The 15,090-nt window shown below is 37.0% G+C and overlaps 1 protein-coding gene across 7 annotated transcripts in view; it reads left to right on the forward strand.

The window, feature by feature from the left end:
• LOC140369486 (rho GTPase-activating protein 44-like) overlaps positions 1-15,090 on the forward strand; it is a 65,156-nt gene that overhangs the window by 28,086 nt on the left and 21,980 nt on the right. For 6 of the 7 annotated variants that reach the window (XM_072456838.1, XM_072456835.1, XM_072456839.1 and 3 more), the window contains exons 1-10: positions 5,172-5,299; positions 7,303-7,342; positions 8,450-8,569; positions 9,402-9,478; positions 10,187-10,298; positions 10,659-10,735; positions 12,086-12,203; positions 13,560-13,628; positions 13,711-13,792; positions 14,712-14,839. In XM_072456838.1, coding sequence (XP_072312939.1) covers positions 5,202-5,299; positions 7,303-7,342; positions 8,450-8,569; positions 9,402-9,478; positions 10,187-10,298; positions 10,659-10,735; positions 12,086-12,203; positions 13,560-13,628; positions 13,711-13,792; positions 14,712-14,839 — 921 coding nt within the window. In that variant the 5' untranslated portion in view covers positions 5,172-5,201. Of the gene's footprint in view, positions 1-5,171; positions 5,300-7,302; positions 7,343-8,449; positions 8,570-9,401; positions 9,479-10,186; positions 10,299-10,658; positions 10,736-12,085; positions 12,204-13,559; positions 13,629-13,710; positions 13,793-14,711; positions 14,840-15,090 lie in introns of those variants that run through there. The other variant, XM_072456837.1, reaches the window with a different exon arrangement.

The following is a 15,090-nucleotide window of genomic DNA, read 5'->3' on the forward strand; positions in this document are numbered from 1 at the left end:
TCTTGCATTCCTTGTGGCCTTTTGTATGGCACGCTGCATATTTCCTCAGTTACTTCCTGTTATTTAGTGTTGTATTTTGTTGAGACACCATTTCAATAAATATCTTTGTTATCTTTTCATTTCCTTTGCTCAGATGGTTTATTGTTAGAAGTGAGTTTGTTTTGTTGTTGAACTATTAACAAAAGCTCATCACTTATAGTGTTAAAGTTGATCAGATGACAGTTAGATACATATTTGGTTCTGTAGTGACATAAAGAACCATGGTCTATTTTAGTAAGAAGCACAAGTAACATTTTGACTGTTATTACTTTTTGCCAAATGTGACAAACATTTAAACAACGACCATTTATCTGCACAGCTCACAAAGGTCAAAATTAATGTTCTATTTTGCCGCCTCATTAAAATGAATTGACTGAATGTTTATATCGATACCAGGCTGTGAGCACGACTATTCTAAACACATCAATCCAGGAAGGGCCTATATTTTATTTTGTATTCTCTTTGTCAAAGCATCGCCCCTACTGTACCGCGATGTGCTGTCATCTTTACACAGTGATCATAACTCAGAAATGCTGCTTTGAACAATCATCTTACTGTTCCTTATCCTCCCTCCTGCTCTCACCCATGCAGCGAATAGTGAATCTGATGACCTTGAAACCAAGCGTGGGTCTGCATTTACGTTGAGACTCGGAGATAGAGACGGTCTCGGGGTGTGGTGGTCCTGTAGTGACAAATGATTGACCCGTACCACCAGCAGCGCTCCAATCTCCTCCCATTAAAACAATGAGTGCACTTGCTCTCCTCATTCATCTTCTCACGCCCGCCTCACTTCAGGGTTTGATCCGTCCCACTGCTTTGTCACCCGCTGCCATGGCAACACACGCCTCCCCCCTAGTTTTGGCGAAGAAAGGCATGCTGGGTAATCTGGCGTCACCTGCACTGTGTGGTTTATTTTCGATGCCCTTGAATCAGCTTTCTTTGCATGAGGTGGAAGTAACAAATTGCAAACCGTGAAGTAGATTATTTTGCGCGATACGTAACTATAATTCCTTTTAATCTGTTTGCCCAGGGTTTATTATATGATTGGTTTCAAGATCTTGATACAACGCATACTTTCCCACAACAGCAGCGAACAATCAAATTTAGAGGGGAAAAACACGCCAACAATCTGCAAACACCAAATATAACATTATATTAGACTGGAATTGTCCTAAAATAATTTGCCTTGAAATATAATGCTGTCATCATGTCAAAGTTAGGGATGCACAATATATTGCATATGTATCGATATCGCAGTATTGGCTAATGCAATAATCCATATTGCAAACTAAACTGAAGATATCGCAAAAACACAAAGTTTTTAAACATGAAAAACGTAAAAAAAGGCAGATTTTATTAATAATTTTCCATATTCAGTCAAAATTAGATTCAATTTAGTTTCTGTATTGTTTCTTTTACATTAAGTTCTTTTGACAGTATTTGACAATTACATGAACAACTGAAATTATTGTGTCAAAAATTATATTGAAATATCACAATTATATCGGTTTGCAGTAATTAACAGCCATATCACAAATTGCAATCATATTCCATATTGTGCATCGGTAGTTATAACATAAAAATAAGAATAAAATGTATCAAGAAGAATACATTTATTGAAAAAATGTTTCCCAACCGTACTAAAGAGTAATTTAGTCTTATGCCTCTTTTTTTAGTACTGCTCTTTGATGGGATTTAATTTTGCAGTTGCCATTTTTATATCTCAATCAAACACATTGAGAATGTGCTGTATCCTGCAGGCTTAAGGGATATAACATTACATATCTTTTCATTGTTTTCCCGCTGCTTCCTCCAATAAAGTGTCTAGTCTGCCAACATTTAATGAATATATTAGAGCAGACAAAAGAGCGGTTTCTCTTTCCTCCTGCCGACAGTAGACACAGGAGTGAGGCTGGGCTGATTGGAGCGCCTGTAGCGAGGAGACGTCCAGGTTCAGGGAAGTCAGAAAAACAAGAATAATTATATGATTTTTGTCAAGGTTTATGAACGCCGGCTTGTCATATTGTGAGGCTTTAGCAAAAACATGAATACAATTTGAGACTGTAGAAATTGTGAATAAAAACAGGCGACAATGACACATCTTAGGCGTGTGAGTCAGAGAGAAGTGCTCTTATTTACATATTTAAATAACTGTATTAATACAAGCAAACACCATTAATATCGATTCATACAGGATCTACACCCACACAATGTTTTACTTATTGAGCAACTAACAAACAAGCAAAGCATTTTTTTCCCTCTCAAATACTGGATTTTCTATGCAAGCGATACTTACTGACTAAGATATCGGTTTAATACATTGATTTAAGAAGTTTTTGTTTCTCTCACTACTTAGTTGATGTTGAAGTGCACTTTGTATTTTTCTTGGATGGAACAACATATCTCAAGTCATGCTATTATTTGTTAGCTTTATATTGTAAGCTTTACACTATAACCTTACCCTATTTGTGGAATTTATGTATCGTCAAAAATAAAGATTTGCTTAGAATATACAAGAAAATTACATATTTTGTCTTATTGCTTATCTATTTATTTTTATAGAAACAACTTACGAACGATCTGGAGGATATAATGTGTGAAATGGATAATGAGGAGTAGGTTTAATTGACTTAAATGTCGTAATCCTACGTATTGCTAAAATAATGTTTTGAACTTTTAACATGTTTTGGAAAAAGTATTAGTATCTGTTGTAAAATGGTCTGGTTAACTGATATGACTCCTATAAAATGCATGGTTCCTCTTCCCACTGAAAGGTCACAATGCATCAGCGCTCCTATGCCATTTGAAGTTTGCCTGGCCTTTTAAAAGATATCAAACCAACCAGGAAGAAAAATCTGGGATATTAGCCATTATACACTCACTTCTAACACAGCTGCTTTCTTTTGGAAATCACTCACAAAGATTTATCAAGTAAATTAGCTCTGGGCCCAGTGCCATCTTCTCTTCTTGTCATCTCTCCCACTCCTGTTACTCACTGGCCACGCACACTTCCTGTTCTCCAGTGGGAATCCCGGGTGACGACAAACGCTGATGCTGCACTGAAGCAAAGAGAGGAGCTGGCTGTGATTTTAGAGACGCTGACGTGGTTTATGTTTGGAGCAGGCTCTGACGCATGTTCGGTCTCACTCAGATTAAGACTACTTCGGAAAATCTGTCGCTGAATCACTGGGCGACATCTTTTGAATCTTGTATTTTGTAAAGTTTGGCAGTGAAGACGGGAAGACACTGAAAGATTGTTTTGTGAAGTGAACAAAGCTGTTTTTTGGGTTGAAATGGAAGCATGAGCTCATATTATTAGGACTTAATACTATTCATTGTATAAGTACCAGTATAGTATAAAGGTTGCTGATAGTCTTTATGTCTCAATGAAGTGGCTAACTACACAGTTTCTATAATCTGAAAACGATGAATATTACTTACCTTTCACCCCTAAAATTAATCAAAATAACAGCAAAATATTACGTTTTGAACTGCCTTTGTCAAAACACTTCATTCATATACCTCATTAGGAGCCTATTCATTTCAAATAATGAACAATGAGCACAGCTTGTTGTTTTTATATTAGAAAACCAGTGTAGTGAACAGTAAAAAACAAATATCTCTTACTCCCAAAAGCCCATTGCAGCAGGTATGTCAAATCAGATTCCCATCTTCTGCACATGAATAATGGAGTAGCACTATTTTGCCTCCTGCTGGTAACTCGGCACATCTCAATTTCTGGGCATTTGCACACTATGCAGATGTTACAGCAATGTATTACAGGTAACTCAAGGTAATGTTATGTGGAGGAACAACTACTGCAGTTTGTTTTGCATTACTTGTTTTTTTGAGTATGAACATCAGTAGAGGAGGAGGGAGTGGGCGGTTGTTTGTTGAGATATTGCTGTTGACTAAAGTTAACCTCCTCATTAGAGATTTTGCCTCCACAGCTACAGTCAGTGAGCCGTGAAATCTGGACTCTTGTTGAAGTCACCGGGGAACAAACGCAAAGGGAGAGCATTATCCAGACTTGTGTTTTTGAGCCAGTGATTATTAGAATTAAGATTTGGATTCCGTCTTTCCGTCTGATTAAGTGGGTCTAAAATTACGTTCAAATCTTTAAAAGCAATCAAAATGTAATCACTATTTGGCTCACTTATCAAATCGCAAAAGCTGCTAGTTTTTAGGAAGAATAAATGTCCCCAGCGTACAACAACATATTCTGTCTTTTATGGATAAAACATGCTTGCCTGTTTAACCTAAAAAGTGAAATGTATGGTATTCTTCTTGTATTTGTTTAGCAGTTGTTATTCCCTCTCTTTGTGGAGGAAATGTGTTCAAAATGTGCACTATGAACTGTTTATAATGGTAGAATAACTTACTTTTATGCTGACATTTCAAACACTTAACTTTATAGATTGTCTCAAGCAAACTCACTCAAAAATGTGGGCTTGGTATCACGGTTACTCGCAATTCAATGCAGACTCAATAGATGGCTCACGATACAATAAATACAAATGCAATAATCAATATATTGTGCACAATATATAGATTTTTAAAGAACCACAGACATTTTAACAACACAATTTCTTTGTTAAACCACAACCTGCACAAACCTCATATGAAATATCCATTTTAATTATCAAAACAGTGAATATGTCAAATGTATTTCTCAAGCATGTATTCTTTCTCTAAACAAGCAACAAAATTGTAGCGTTGTCACAAAATAAATACCTTACGGTTATTTAGTATTTAGTATCAATTTAGTATCAATATTTTTATATTTTGTATTGTAAGAACTATTGTGTTTAAGTATAATTTCCCTTGTGGATCAATAAAGTATATTTTAGCAAATCCCTGCTCAAAATACAACCAGAATTGTTACAAAATTGAAAAAATGTATAAATACAAAAAATTCAGATGAAAGTTATAGTTGAGAACATACAGCGTGTTACTACTACAGTACAATTATACAAATCCACTACTTGTATTTCCTTGTACCGGTTGGCAGTTGAATTCTTGGCTGTGGTGAGTCGGTGGGTGATGAATAAGAGGACCAGATAGTCAGGTCTCATACCTGCCCCTCCCTCTGTCCCTCGCTCCCTCGCTGCCTCTCTCCCTCTTGTGTTCCTGTCTCTGCTCTGTACTGTACGGGAGCCCACATGAGAACAGGTGGCTTCCCTCCTGTTCCCGGGGGGATGTGGAAGAGAAAACTCACCATCAGCAGGTCTAGAGCCTCGCGAAGGAACAGCCAGGCGCCGTAAGTCCACTTTGTCAGACCAATAATGGACTGTGTAGCTTTGGTATTTACAATGTGTAAAAAAAAAGATAGCTTGTGTAATGTACTTGATTTATTGTTAAAAGTCTAATTTCAGGGCATATTATCTCACTTCTGTTATTGAGCTATGTGTATTTGATTTGTGATTTCCCCTTGCGTTGATTGAAACCACTCCACCCGTTCCTCTCCCTGTAGAACCACATACTCAACAGTTTATCAGTTGCATCTAAGTGTTGTTCCTTTGAAATTGGCGTTCTCAAAGTACTACCAATTTGTCTCAAAGTATTGTACTGGATGTTTGGAGTTGATAATACTGTAAGTTTATGTATGTTTTTTTTGGCAGTTGTCATTTTATCACTGGCTTCTGACTTCATTTGCACACAGAGCTCATTGTGTTGTTTGTGTTGTTGTTAAAGGTGCAGATGACGTGTTTTTGACATGTTCTTTTAAATGTGATGTATAGTAATGTAAATGTCTGTATTTTTCTTATTTAATCATGCAAAAATAGCTTGAAAATATTTTAATTCAGTGTAATGTTGAACCAATGAAGATTTTAAGATGCTAATACTAAAGCGGTATTTCAAAAGTATTCGTAAACAATAGTGATGAGTCAAATGTATTTACCAGTATTGACTCTGCAGTTTATTGGTTTGTTCCACCACCGTTGTGTTTACTTTTTTACCAACACTACAAGCTATATACTAATTGTTGTTGGTAGATGTTAAGAAAATGTACATTTAGTTAATCATTGTTGAAATAAAAACACCATAGACAAATAAACGTCCTATAATGAAACGGACAAATATAAGACTGGTTGCAACCCAAGTGAATGCAAACAATGCATGTACTTTGTGGCTTATCACCTGCTACACAGGATTACCTGACCTAACCCTGCAGTTTCAAGGCTTGTTGAAAACCGGGTTGCATTTCATAAATTTTTTTGTTGTACTGAAAGTATCGCAGCAGCAAGTTGTAAACGCAAGCAATATCTGTGGTATGTGTGGAGCGCAGGGGTGGAAGTGTCAGTTTAACAGTTGCTTTTGTCTGTTTGTTTCAAAGTATTTCCAGGTATGGCGACTGTTTTAAAGCTCATATAGGTTTACAGTCTCATAAAACATAGCTCTGTGTAATTGTAACTTTCCTCTGTTTTTCCAATACTCCTTCATAAACCCTTGTAAACAGGACTGTTGTAATATCACCATTGATTTTGTTTGTCGATCCCTTTTGCTCAAGGCATCAGTGTCCTTTTACATTGCATTTACAGGCTCTTCAGCAGCTCTCAGCATTGAGGCTTTGCAGTGAGTCAGTCAATATTATATGGTTTATGTAACCAAACGTGGCCTGCAGTGAATAAACATATGCTCTTGAACAATGCAGTAAGCTCTGAGTCAATTAAACGGTAACCATTTATGTTGCATATGAACTCACACGATAAGAAGCATATAGTGTATATTCAAATGTCTTAAATCAGAATCAGAATCAGAAAGGGTTTATTGCCATTGTCAATGAACAGAATTCACAAACATAGGAACTTGTCTTGGTGTATGTAGAGTTGCTTAAAGGCTGAAGATTACTATTGGTCTTGGATAGGAAACAACCTTTAAGACTGTCAATTGCCGAGTGAATTTATTTGTGCATTTGTGTATCATATAGCTTTCTTTTTCTTTTCTTTTTTAAATCTTTTTACACGTACAAAAAAAGAGGAGACTCCAGAAATGGTACAGGCAAAAGATTCTGCCATTGTGCATGCCTTGTAATGCATGACTAAAATGCTCTATAAATGAAAACTGTTTGTATAAAGTGTGATGATACCTGCAGGTTTTGATTTGAATCTGTGACATGTCAAAAACCTGTTTCACTATTCTTCGTCATGCTGACTTCTCTGAGTGACAGATGGGTTATAAAGCCTGTTCCCATTCCCAGAGCCATGTTGCACAATCAAAATGATTTCCTCAATTGACTGTCACTTTTTCTGTGTTTTCTAGGGCAGAAAAAACTGAAGTTCTCAGTGATGATCTACTACAGGTAAGATTGTAATGAATGAATGTGTCTATGTTTTTTCCACCTTGTAAACATCCAGAAATAAATGGAATGTAATCTGTACTGCAAAGCTTTAGATAAGTTTCCAAATGTATGCACAAATAAATTAGCATATTCTGCTACATACACTTAAAACATTGCATCTGGTTCGTCCAATGCTAAATCCTTAAATAAATAAATAAAAGTAGATCTAATTTACACTTCAAAACAAAGTGGGGAAGTAAAATTATGAAGTAAAATTACATGAAATGGGCATGCGTTACCTCATACTTCATCAAAATTGGACTAAACCAGGATCAAACGCAAAACCAAACCTGGATCAGGATTAAACAAGGACTAGAACGGCACCAAACCAAGTCCTCATCGGGACAAAATGGGCTTGATTTAGGACCCAATAACAACAAGTGTGCACACACTCTTAGTCAAACCATTTCAGAAATATTTGTTCAAATCAAAATATAAAACAATCTTGTAAGCGGCATGTTGGTACAACAGTTGCAGAGGCTGTCATGTAGATCCCAATAGCCCACAAGTTTTCTGCTCAACAGTTTCTCCCGTTGGGCTACATTGCCTGTACAAGCTTGTCACTTAATTCATTTGCAAGTATGACATAATCCACTCCTGAGAAATTGCTAGTACTTTGATAATGGTTGTGAAATATTTTTTTAAAGGTCCATTATCCCACAAAATGTATCAAACCACTCCAAATATGCATAGTGACATTAGTGCCGCTCCAGGGCAGATGTTCATTAAATGTATCTATTTTGGAAACAAAGTGGCACCACCAGGCCAAGTTACAGGTTGGATCGTTGCAGAGGCGACCCCACACACTCTCACGGAATACACTGAAAACACTTGCTATTGGTGTCTCTTGTTGTCACATATACAGGCCGTGTGGGGCATTTGAATCCGACTGTCACATTTTGCTGCCCCAGTCTCATTTCCCTTTCATGTTGAATAAAGCCTATGGGCCAGAACATCCTAAATGCCCCCACAAAAAATAAAACATTTGCAATCGAATTGAGCCTGTATTCCACTGTAGTGTATTGTAATGTGTATTGAGTGTTGTGTTCATTGTCCCTTGTGTCTCAGGTGGAGAAGCGTCTGGAGCTGGTGAAGCAAGTCTCCCACAGCACTCACAAGAAGCTGACGGCGTGTCTGCAGGGACAGCAGGGCGTGGACGTGGACAAGAAGTCTGTTAGATCTCCATCGGTGAGAAAAACAGAAGACAATGGATAATACATTCCAACAGGACAGAGGAACTTATATCTAACTGATTGTTTGAGAGCTCATGTGAACCAGGGTTTTCAGATATTCAGAGAGCAACTGGCTTTTGAAAAAAAAAAGCCTTAAATTAAAAAAAAAACAGCCCATAAAATACAACTTGGCCACGGTTTCCCTTCTTCTTAGTTCTGCTTTTATGAATCATGAGAGTCAACCCTGTTCTTTTTTTGTTTTAGACCATGTAATGAGTCCTCATGTCTTGTTTAAAGGTCCTTTTTGTCACTATTTTACCTCATTATAAAACAGGAAGACAGGCAGAGCAACCAATAAGTGGTTAGTTGCTTTTGAGATTTAGATAAGCACTACATAAACTATAATTGCATAGGGATGTCACAATGTAACATTTTTGTGTTACGATTATTTTGACAAAAAACATCACGATTTATTGAGAGTCTTTAATTTTCTTTCATTCCAGCTTCACAAAATGTTACTTTCTGAACAACAAAGTAAGTTAAATGTGACAAAAACAGCCAGATTAGATGCAGTTCTTTACATTTAACTTGATTTTTTTTTATTTTTTATATTGAACAAACATATTGAACAAAAACGTCTTAATGTTGCTTAAAAAAATGACACGATTATTATTTTTAGTTTTTTACGATTATACTGTAACCTGAACAATCACTTATTATTATCAATTAACTGAATAATCATGACATCCCTACAGTTAAGAACAGAAAACAGTTTTTTAATACTTCATTGCAGTGTTGTAGTCATGCACATTTTTTTTATTTAATGTCATGTATATTTCCGTCCTCAGAAAAAGCTTCCTCTGACGACGCTAGCACAATGCATGGTGGAGGGCTCTGCGGTGCTGGGGGACGACTCGCTCTTGGGGTGAGTGAATTCAGACACAAACACTAAAGTCGTTCATATACTGTAAAATAATCACTGATGAGTCTAAAGTGTGGCTCTGTTTTTCCTGAAAAGCACTGACACGGAAAGGAATGTTTTTGTCTGGCGTCCACCCAGAGCGATCACTCACCCGTGTCTCATACTGTATCTGTGTGCAACAGGACATAGTTCACCGTGTCCATTATAAATATTCATTATTTTTTAATTGCCAGTATAACAACAAACTTGCATAATTTTTTTCTAACTGAATGACTTTACCCCACTAATTGCAACATTGAAGTCCAATGTTGTATACCGGGTTTTTGTGATTTAATGTATGTGTTGTTGTTGTTGTTGTTGTTATTTTTCTTGCTGAGAGTGAGTGAAAGTGACTAAATCTTAATCTTAAGTTATTTATCAAAGAAAAAACTAATAATTTAATTTTACAGATTTACTAAATAAGCCAGGTTTTTGTGGAAGATTCTGTCTTGTTTTGTTGTAATTTCAATTTCAGTCTAAACTCACCAAGTCGATTTCGATGTTTCTGAATTAACCTGTTTTTTTATGGAACAAATTACAATCAAACAATTAAAAACTGAAGAGACCTCCAGGTTTAGTTCTACAGTAAGCCTGGTTTACCATACATTTTTGTTCTAGAGTTGAATACATTGTGCTGTTCTGTGTTTAATGCTGAATGTTGTGTGTTTGCAGGAAGATGTTAAAACTCTGTGGAGACACGCAGGACAAACTGGCGCAAGAGCTGATCACGTTCGAACTCACCATCGAGAGAGACGTCATTGAGCCGCTCTACGACCTGGCAGAGGTAACAAAGTCCATCCTTGGGTTGGAGAGTGAAACATTTGCACTGTTTCCATAGCAATTAACTATTCTAAAATATATTGGAAATCTATTCAATGGTCAAGACGCCTTAAAATGTCACGTATTTATCGGTTTCAGCTTCCTGTTGTATGCAATATTTTGAGGCCTTTCTCCCATTCAAAAGATATAATTTTTTATCTTAAATTGTCAATTGCTATGGCAACAATCCTAATTTGTCTTACACTATTGATGGCCGGAAAAAAAGTCTCCTGTGTATTTTCCAAAACTGTAATTTTGTCATTCGATCTGTATGAGATCTTTGTGTGCGCCGTCTCACACTGATCCTTCTGCTCTGTCTTCTCAGGTGGAAATCCCAAATATCCAGAAACAAAGAAAACATTTAGCAAAGCTGGTCCTGGACATGGACTCTGCACGGACACGGTGAGTGTGTGATTGTCTGTCTTGAGAGAGCGAAAGATCAGGAAGTGTTGAAGACTGAGAAACTCCATCCCCTGTGAACTGACTCAAAGCCTCCCTGAATGTCACCAGGATTTGATTGCACTCAGAAAGGTTGTGTCTGTGCTAACATCTCACTCCAGTCTACAAAAAAACATTATTGAGGGGGAAATGCTATGTAATAATGCTATTGCTACTGTTATGTTTTCACTGTGTGTCATAGTGAAGCAATGAGTGGCAGATGTTGACTGTGAATTCAGTGTGAGGTCAAATGTCAAAAAGGTCACTTTCAGGATATTATTATTATTCTTACAAGTCCCTGGGGGCAACAGATAATCTAGTTAAACACAGGATTAACCTTTAGGGGCATTCATTCGCGACCGTTTACTCTCATACTAGTGTAGTGTAGTAATGATAATATTAACTAAATTTTTTCACGGTGAGATCAATGAAGTTCTTTATAGTCGTTTATTTACATTAACACATTTTCTTGTAATATATTAATTGTTGATTTAGATAAGCTTCATTCTCTGTTGTTTTTCTTTCATATGATGGATTGTGTTATCTATGCAATGTTACTCACATTATAACAAGAAAAATTCCCAAAAGGTTCACATTTGGATGATAAAACTGTATAAAACCATTGCATGAAGTTGTTTTTACTGACTTAGTCCCAGTCAACACATAATCCCACTTTCTCGTCTGCTGGCAAAGTCGTGCTTAATTACGGCGACATTAATCAATGCTTTAGACACTGAAAGAGCAGATAAAATTGACTGTCTAGTTTTATTGAGCCATTCCAAGCTGTCGAATTACATTTTAAATAGACCTGTGCAGTTTGAGCAATATTGCAGATTTTTGTTGAGTCATAGCATAATGTAAAGGTAAATGTTTAACTCACACAATGTAATTTTGGACTTAGTTGTTGTGTCCGAAACCATAACAAAACAACAAATGTGATTCTGTCCTTTTCTGCATCGCTGAGTTTGTATGCGACCCAAATCTGTTGTCATTTTTCCCCACAATGCCTCAGCGCACACAATAGCAGTGCACATTATTTCTCCCCCTGAGCTCAGACTGTCGGATAGATAAAACGAACCAACGATATTTGAGGAAAAGTTGAAAAGTGTCTTGTCATTTTGTCAAACTTTGGTAATCCCTTTCCAAAACAATTTTCTTTTGTGGCATTTCTCATCGATGTGTCGAAAGTCATGAAGATTATTAAGCTAAAGAAAAAGGTCTCACTTCAACATCCATTTATCAGCTTTAGGGCTTTTTTGTTTTGTTGGGAGTTATTTTTCTCATCCTCTAAATCCCTAAACATCGTATTCCCAGGTTCTACCAGTCCTCGAAATCTTCAGGACTGTCCAGTAACATGCAGCCGACGGGGGCCAAGGCGGACCACCTCAGGGAAGAGATGGAAGAAGCAGCCAATCGCATGGAGATATGTAGAGTATGTTATAATAAATTGCATATTAAGTATTTTGGTTCTTCAGCTTGGCTTATGGCTTATGATGATATTGTCAACATCTGAAGTTCACAGCGTCCAAAATAATCATGACATCTTGTAATGGCAAAAGAAAATAAGTCAAGTCTAAAATTATTCTGGTTTTCTATTGGACCGTATCAGCCCTGGATGAGTTCTGGTTTTTCAGTTCTGATATCGATTCTTGGGCTTTGGGTACCAGCCGATTCCTAATATCAACCAATACCAAGTTACTTAACTATTTCAACATGTTAAGATAAGATAAGATATTCCTTTATTGTCCCACATGGGGAAATTTCATTGGTGCAACGCAGGTAGATACAGAGGTAGATACAGAAGAACAGATCACTTATAGAAAGTCTGAAAAACACTTTCAGTAGAAGATCTCCTATAAATAAATAAAACTCCCATAGACAAATAAATAAATAAATAAATACCATTGCATGTGATCACAACAGTAATTGCACATGAATATGTGTCACGACAGCACATAGATTGCACATGAATTTCACAGTAATTGCACATGAATTCCAACAGCAATTGCACATACGACAGAATTGCACATAAGTATTAGGTTAGGTCAGTATTGCGACGGGATAACGTGACGCTCTCCGGGTAAGACGACTGTTCTCCGCAGTTTCATGAGTTCCTCCTTTGTGGAAACGCGGTACGGCGCCGGCCGGGGGGCGGGGCCGGAGCCGGGGGGCGGGGCCGGAGCCGGGGGACTCAGAGCCAAGACACATCGCAACGACACGAAGAGAACACTCAATCCAGCCGAATAAAGTCAAAACAAGTTATCAAAACTTCTTAACATTTTAAGAATTTTAATACCATAATAATATGTTAATAACATAATTTGTCTACCCAGTAACTTTAAAATGGCAAAACAATATTACTCAGTGACTGAATTCTATAGGTTCTGTTAATTGACTGTGTTGAAGTTGGTAAAAATGTGTTTATCTCAAAATGACTTGGATAGGTATCAGATCAGTATCATAAGATAGGGAATCGCTACATGATCATCTACATTTCCAGTATAGGTATTGATGTTCATACTGTTACCTGCTTGTCTCCAAGAACACCTCCATGGAGACAAGCATGTGGTGGATACTCGTGTACTATCATACTCCACTAGAAAGGTTATGCAGTGTACCTTTAATCCTGAAGTAGTCCTGGATTGACCAGTTCCAGGTAGCCTTTCATAAACTGAAATAGACTTTGTATGCTGTGCAATAATTAGTCTTTGTGCAGTTTCCAAATATTATCCAATACAATCAAACTGTTTTTCTCCTCCTCTGACTTTAAGCTGTTGTTATTTTGCAGGATCAACTATCAGCGGACATGTACAGTTTTGTGGCCAAAGAAATTGACTATGCAAGCTACTTCCAGACCGTATGTGTAATCTCTCGTTAAACATGTTTTTAGGTTTTCTTAGTCCGTCTTGGTCACTCTGATTTCCCTCTGATGTTTTCAGTTGATAGAGGCTCAGGCCGAGTACCACAGGAAGTCATTAGAGCTGCTCCACAGCGTTCTGCCTCAGATCAAAGCGCAACAGGGTGAGTCTAGTATATTTACATCTACATGGAGTTGATTTTATCCATCCATATTTTCATATTTTTTTGAGAAGTTACCATCATTTTATTCATTAAAAATATAAAATGATACTGTAAATGTATAGCCTATACAGGTTGGTTTAATCCCTCATCCTTCCAGGAGTGATCCATTGTAGAAAAAGCTTCAGTTGCTTCAGACACTGTTTTAGAAAAAACAAGACAAATCTAGTCTAAGAACTCTGATACTTATCCTACTATGAATAAACAGGGCTGAAGCTTTTTCTACTATAGCCTACATACCTATATTATTGGAATTATTTTGGATTTTTAAACATTGAACCGGATGAAGCAAATTTACTGCAACTACCTAATGCTACAATGAATACTGCTCTACTGCACGTCTATGCAACTCTGGTTTATATAGACACTCTTCTGTGGGAAGTTTTGCCAATTTGAAGCTCAAGGTTGAATGTCAACAACCTTATGTAACTCGCCCGATGTGCAAAACATCCATAGAGACACATTAGCAAAAACACTATACAAAACTAAAGAAAAGAGCTGTGGAACAATATGATAAACCCACTATAATATTTATCATCTTAAAATCGGCAAGGCCAACTGAAAATTACCTGAGACAATCTATACTTAAGTTATAGTATAGATTACATAAAAGTACTTTAGTAACACAACAGAATCTAGCTACGGTACTTCTGCCCAGATGTATTTCCACAGTTTTGCTGTGCCTGGGGTGAACCATTTTTAATTTAGCCCTCATCCATTATTCATACATTTTTATTTTGGTGTCTTTCTGCAGCTCCTGACTCTATTCTTTGATACAGTGAGCATTAGTATTCAGTCCATATGCTGAGATGGAGCCGTGTGCGTATTTTAAGTGACTCTTGTGTGCTTGTGTGTTTGACAGAGTCCTGGGTGGAGAAGCCCTGCTATGGCAAACCATTAGTGGAGCACTTAGCACTCAGTGGGAGAGATATTGCCTTTCCCATAGAGGCCTGTGTCACCATGCTGCTGGAGTGCGGCATGCAGGAGGAGGTCAGAGCACAGCACACCGGATAACACAACAAGCAGAACACTTCACTCAAACATGTACAAGAATCTGTCTAAATTACACTTTGAATAGTGTCTTACAAATTCGAGGAGTGGGAATCTAGAGGATTTTTATGACTGACTTTGACAACAATTGTGTTAAACATAAAAAAACTTTTGGGGTACATTTTTAAATTTAATGTAAAATACTTAACCTACAAAATGACTATTACAATATTTTAGTTCTTAAAGGTTCA

The sequence above is a fragment of the Eucyclogobius newberryi genome, unplaced genomic scaffold, assembly GCF_026437365.1.
Source record: "Eucyclogobius newberryi isolate DKJ021-1_F unplaced genomic scaffold, fEucNew1.0.hap1 SCAF_20, whole genome shotgun sequence".
Classification (NCBI taxonomy): Eukaryota; Metazoa; Chordata; class Actinopteri; order Gobiiformes; family Gobiidae; genus Eucyclogobius; species Eucyclogobius newberryi.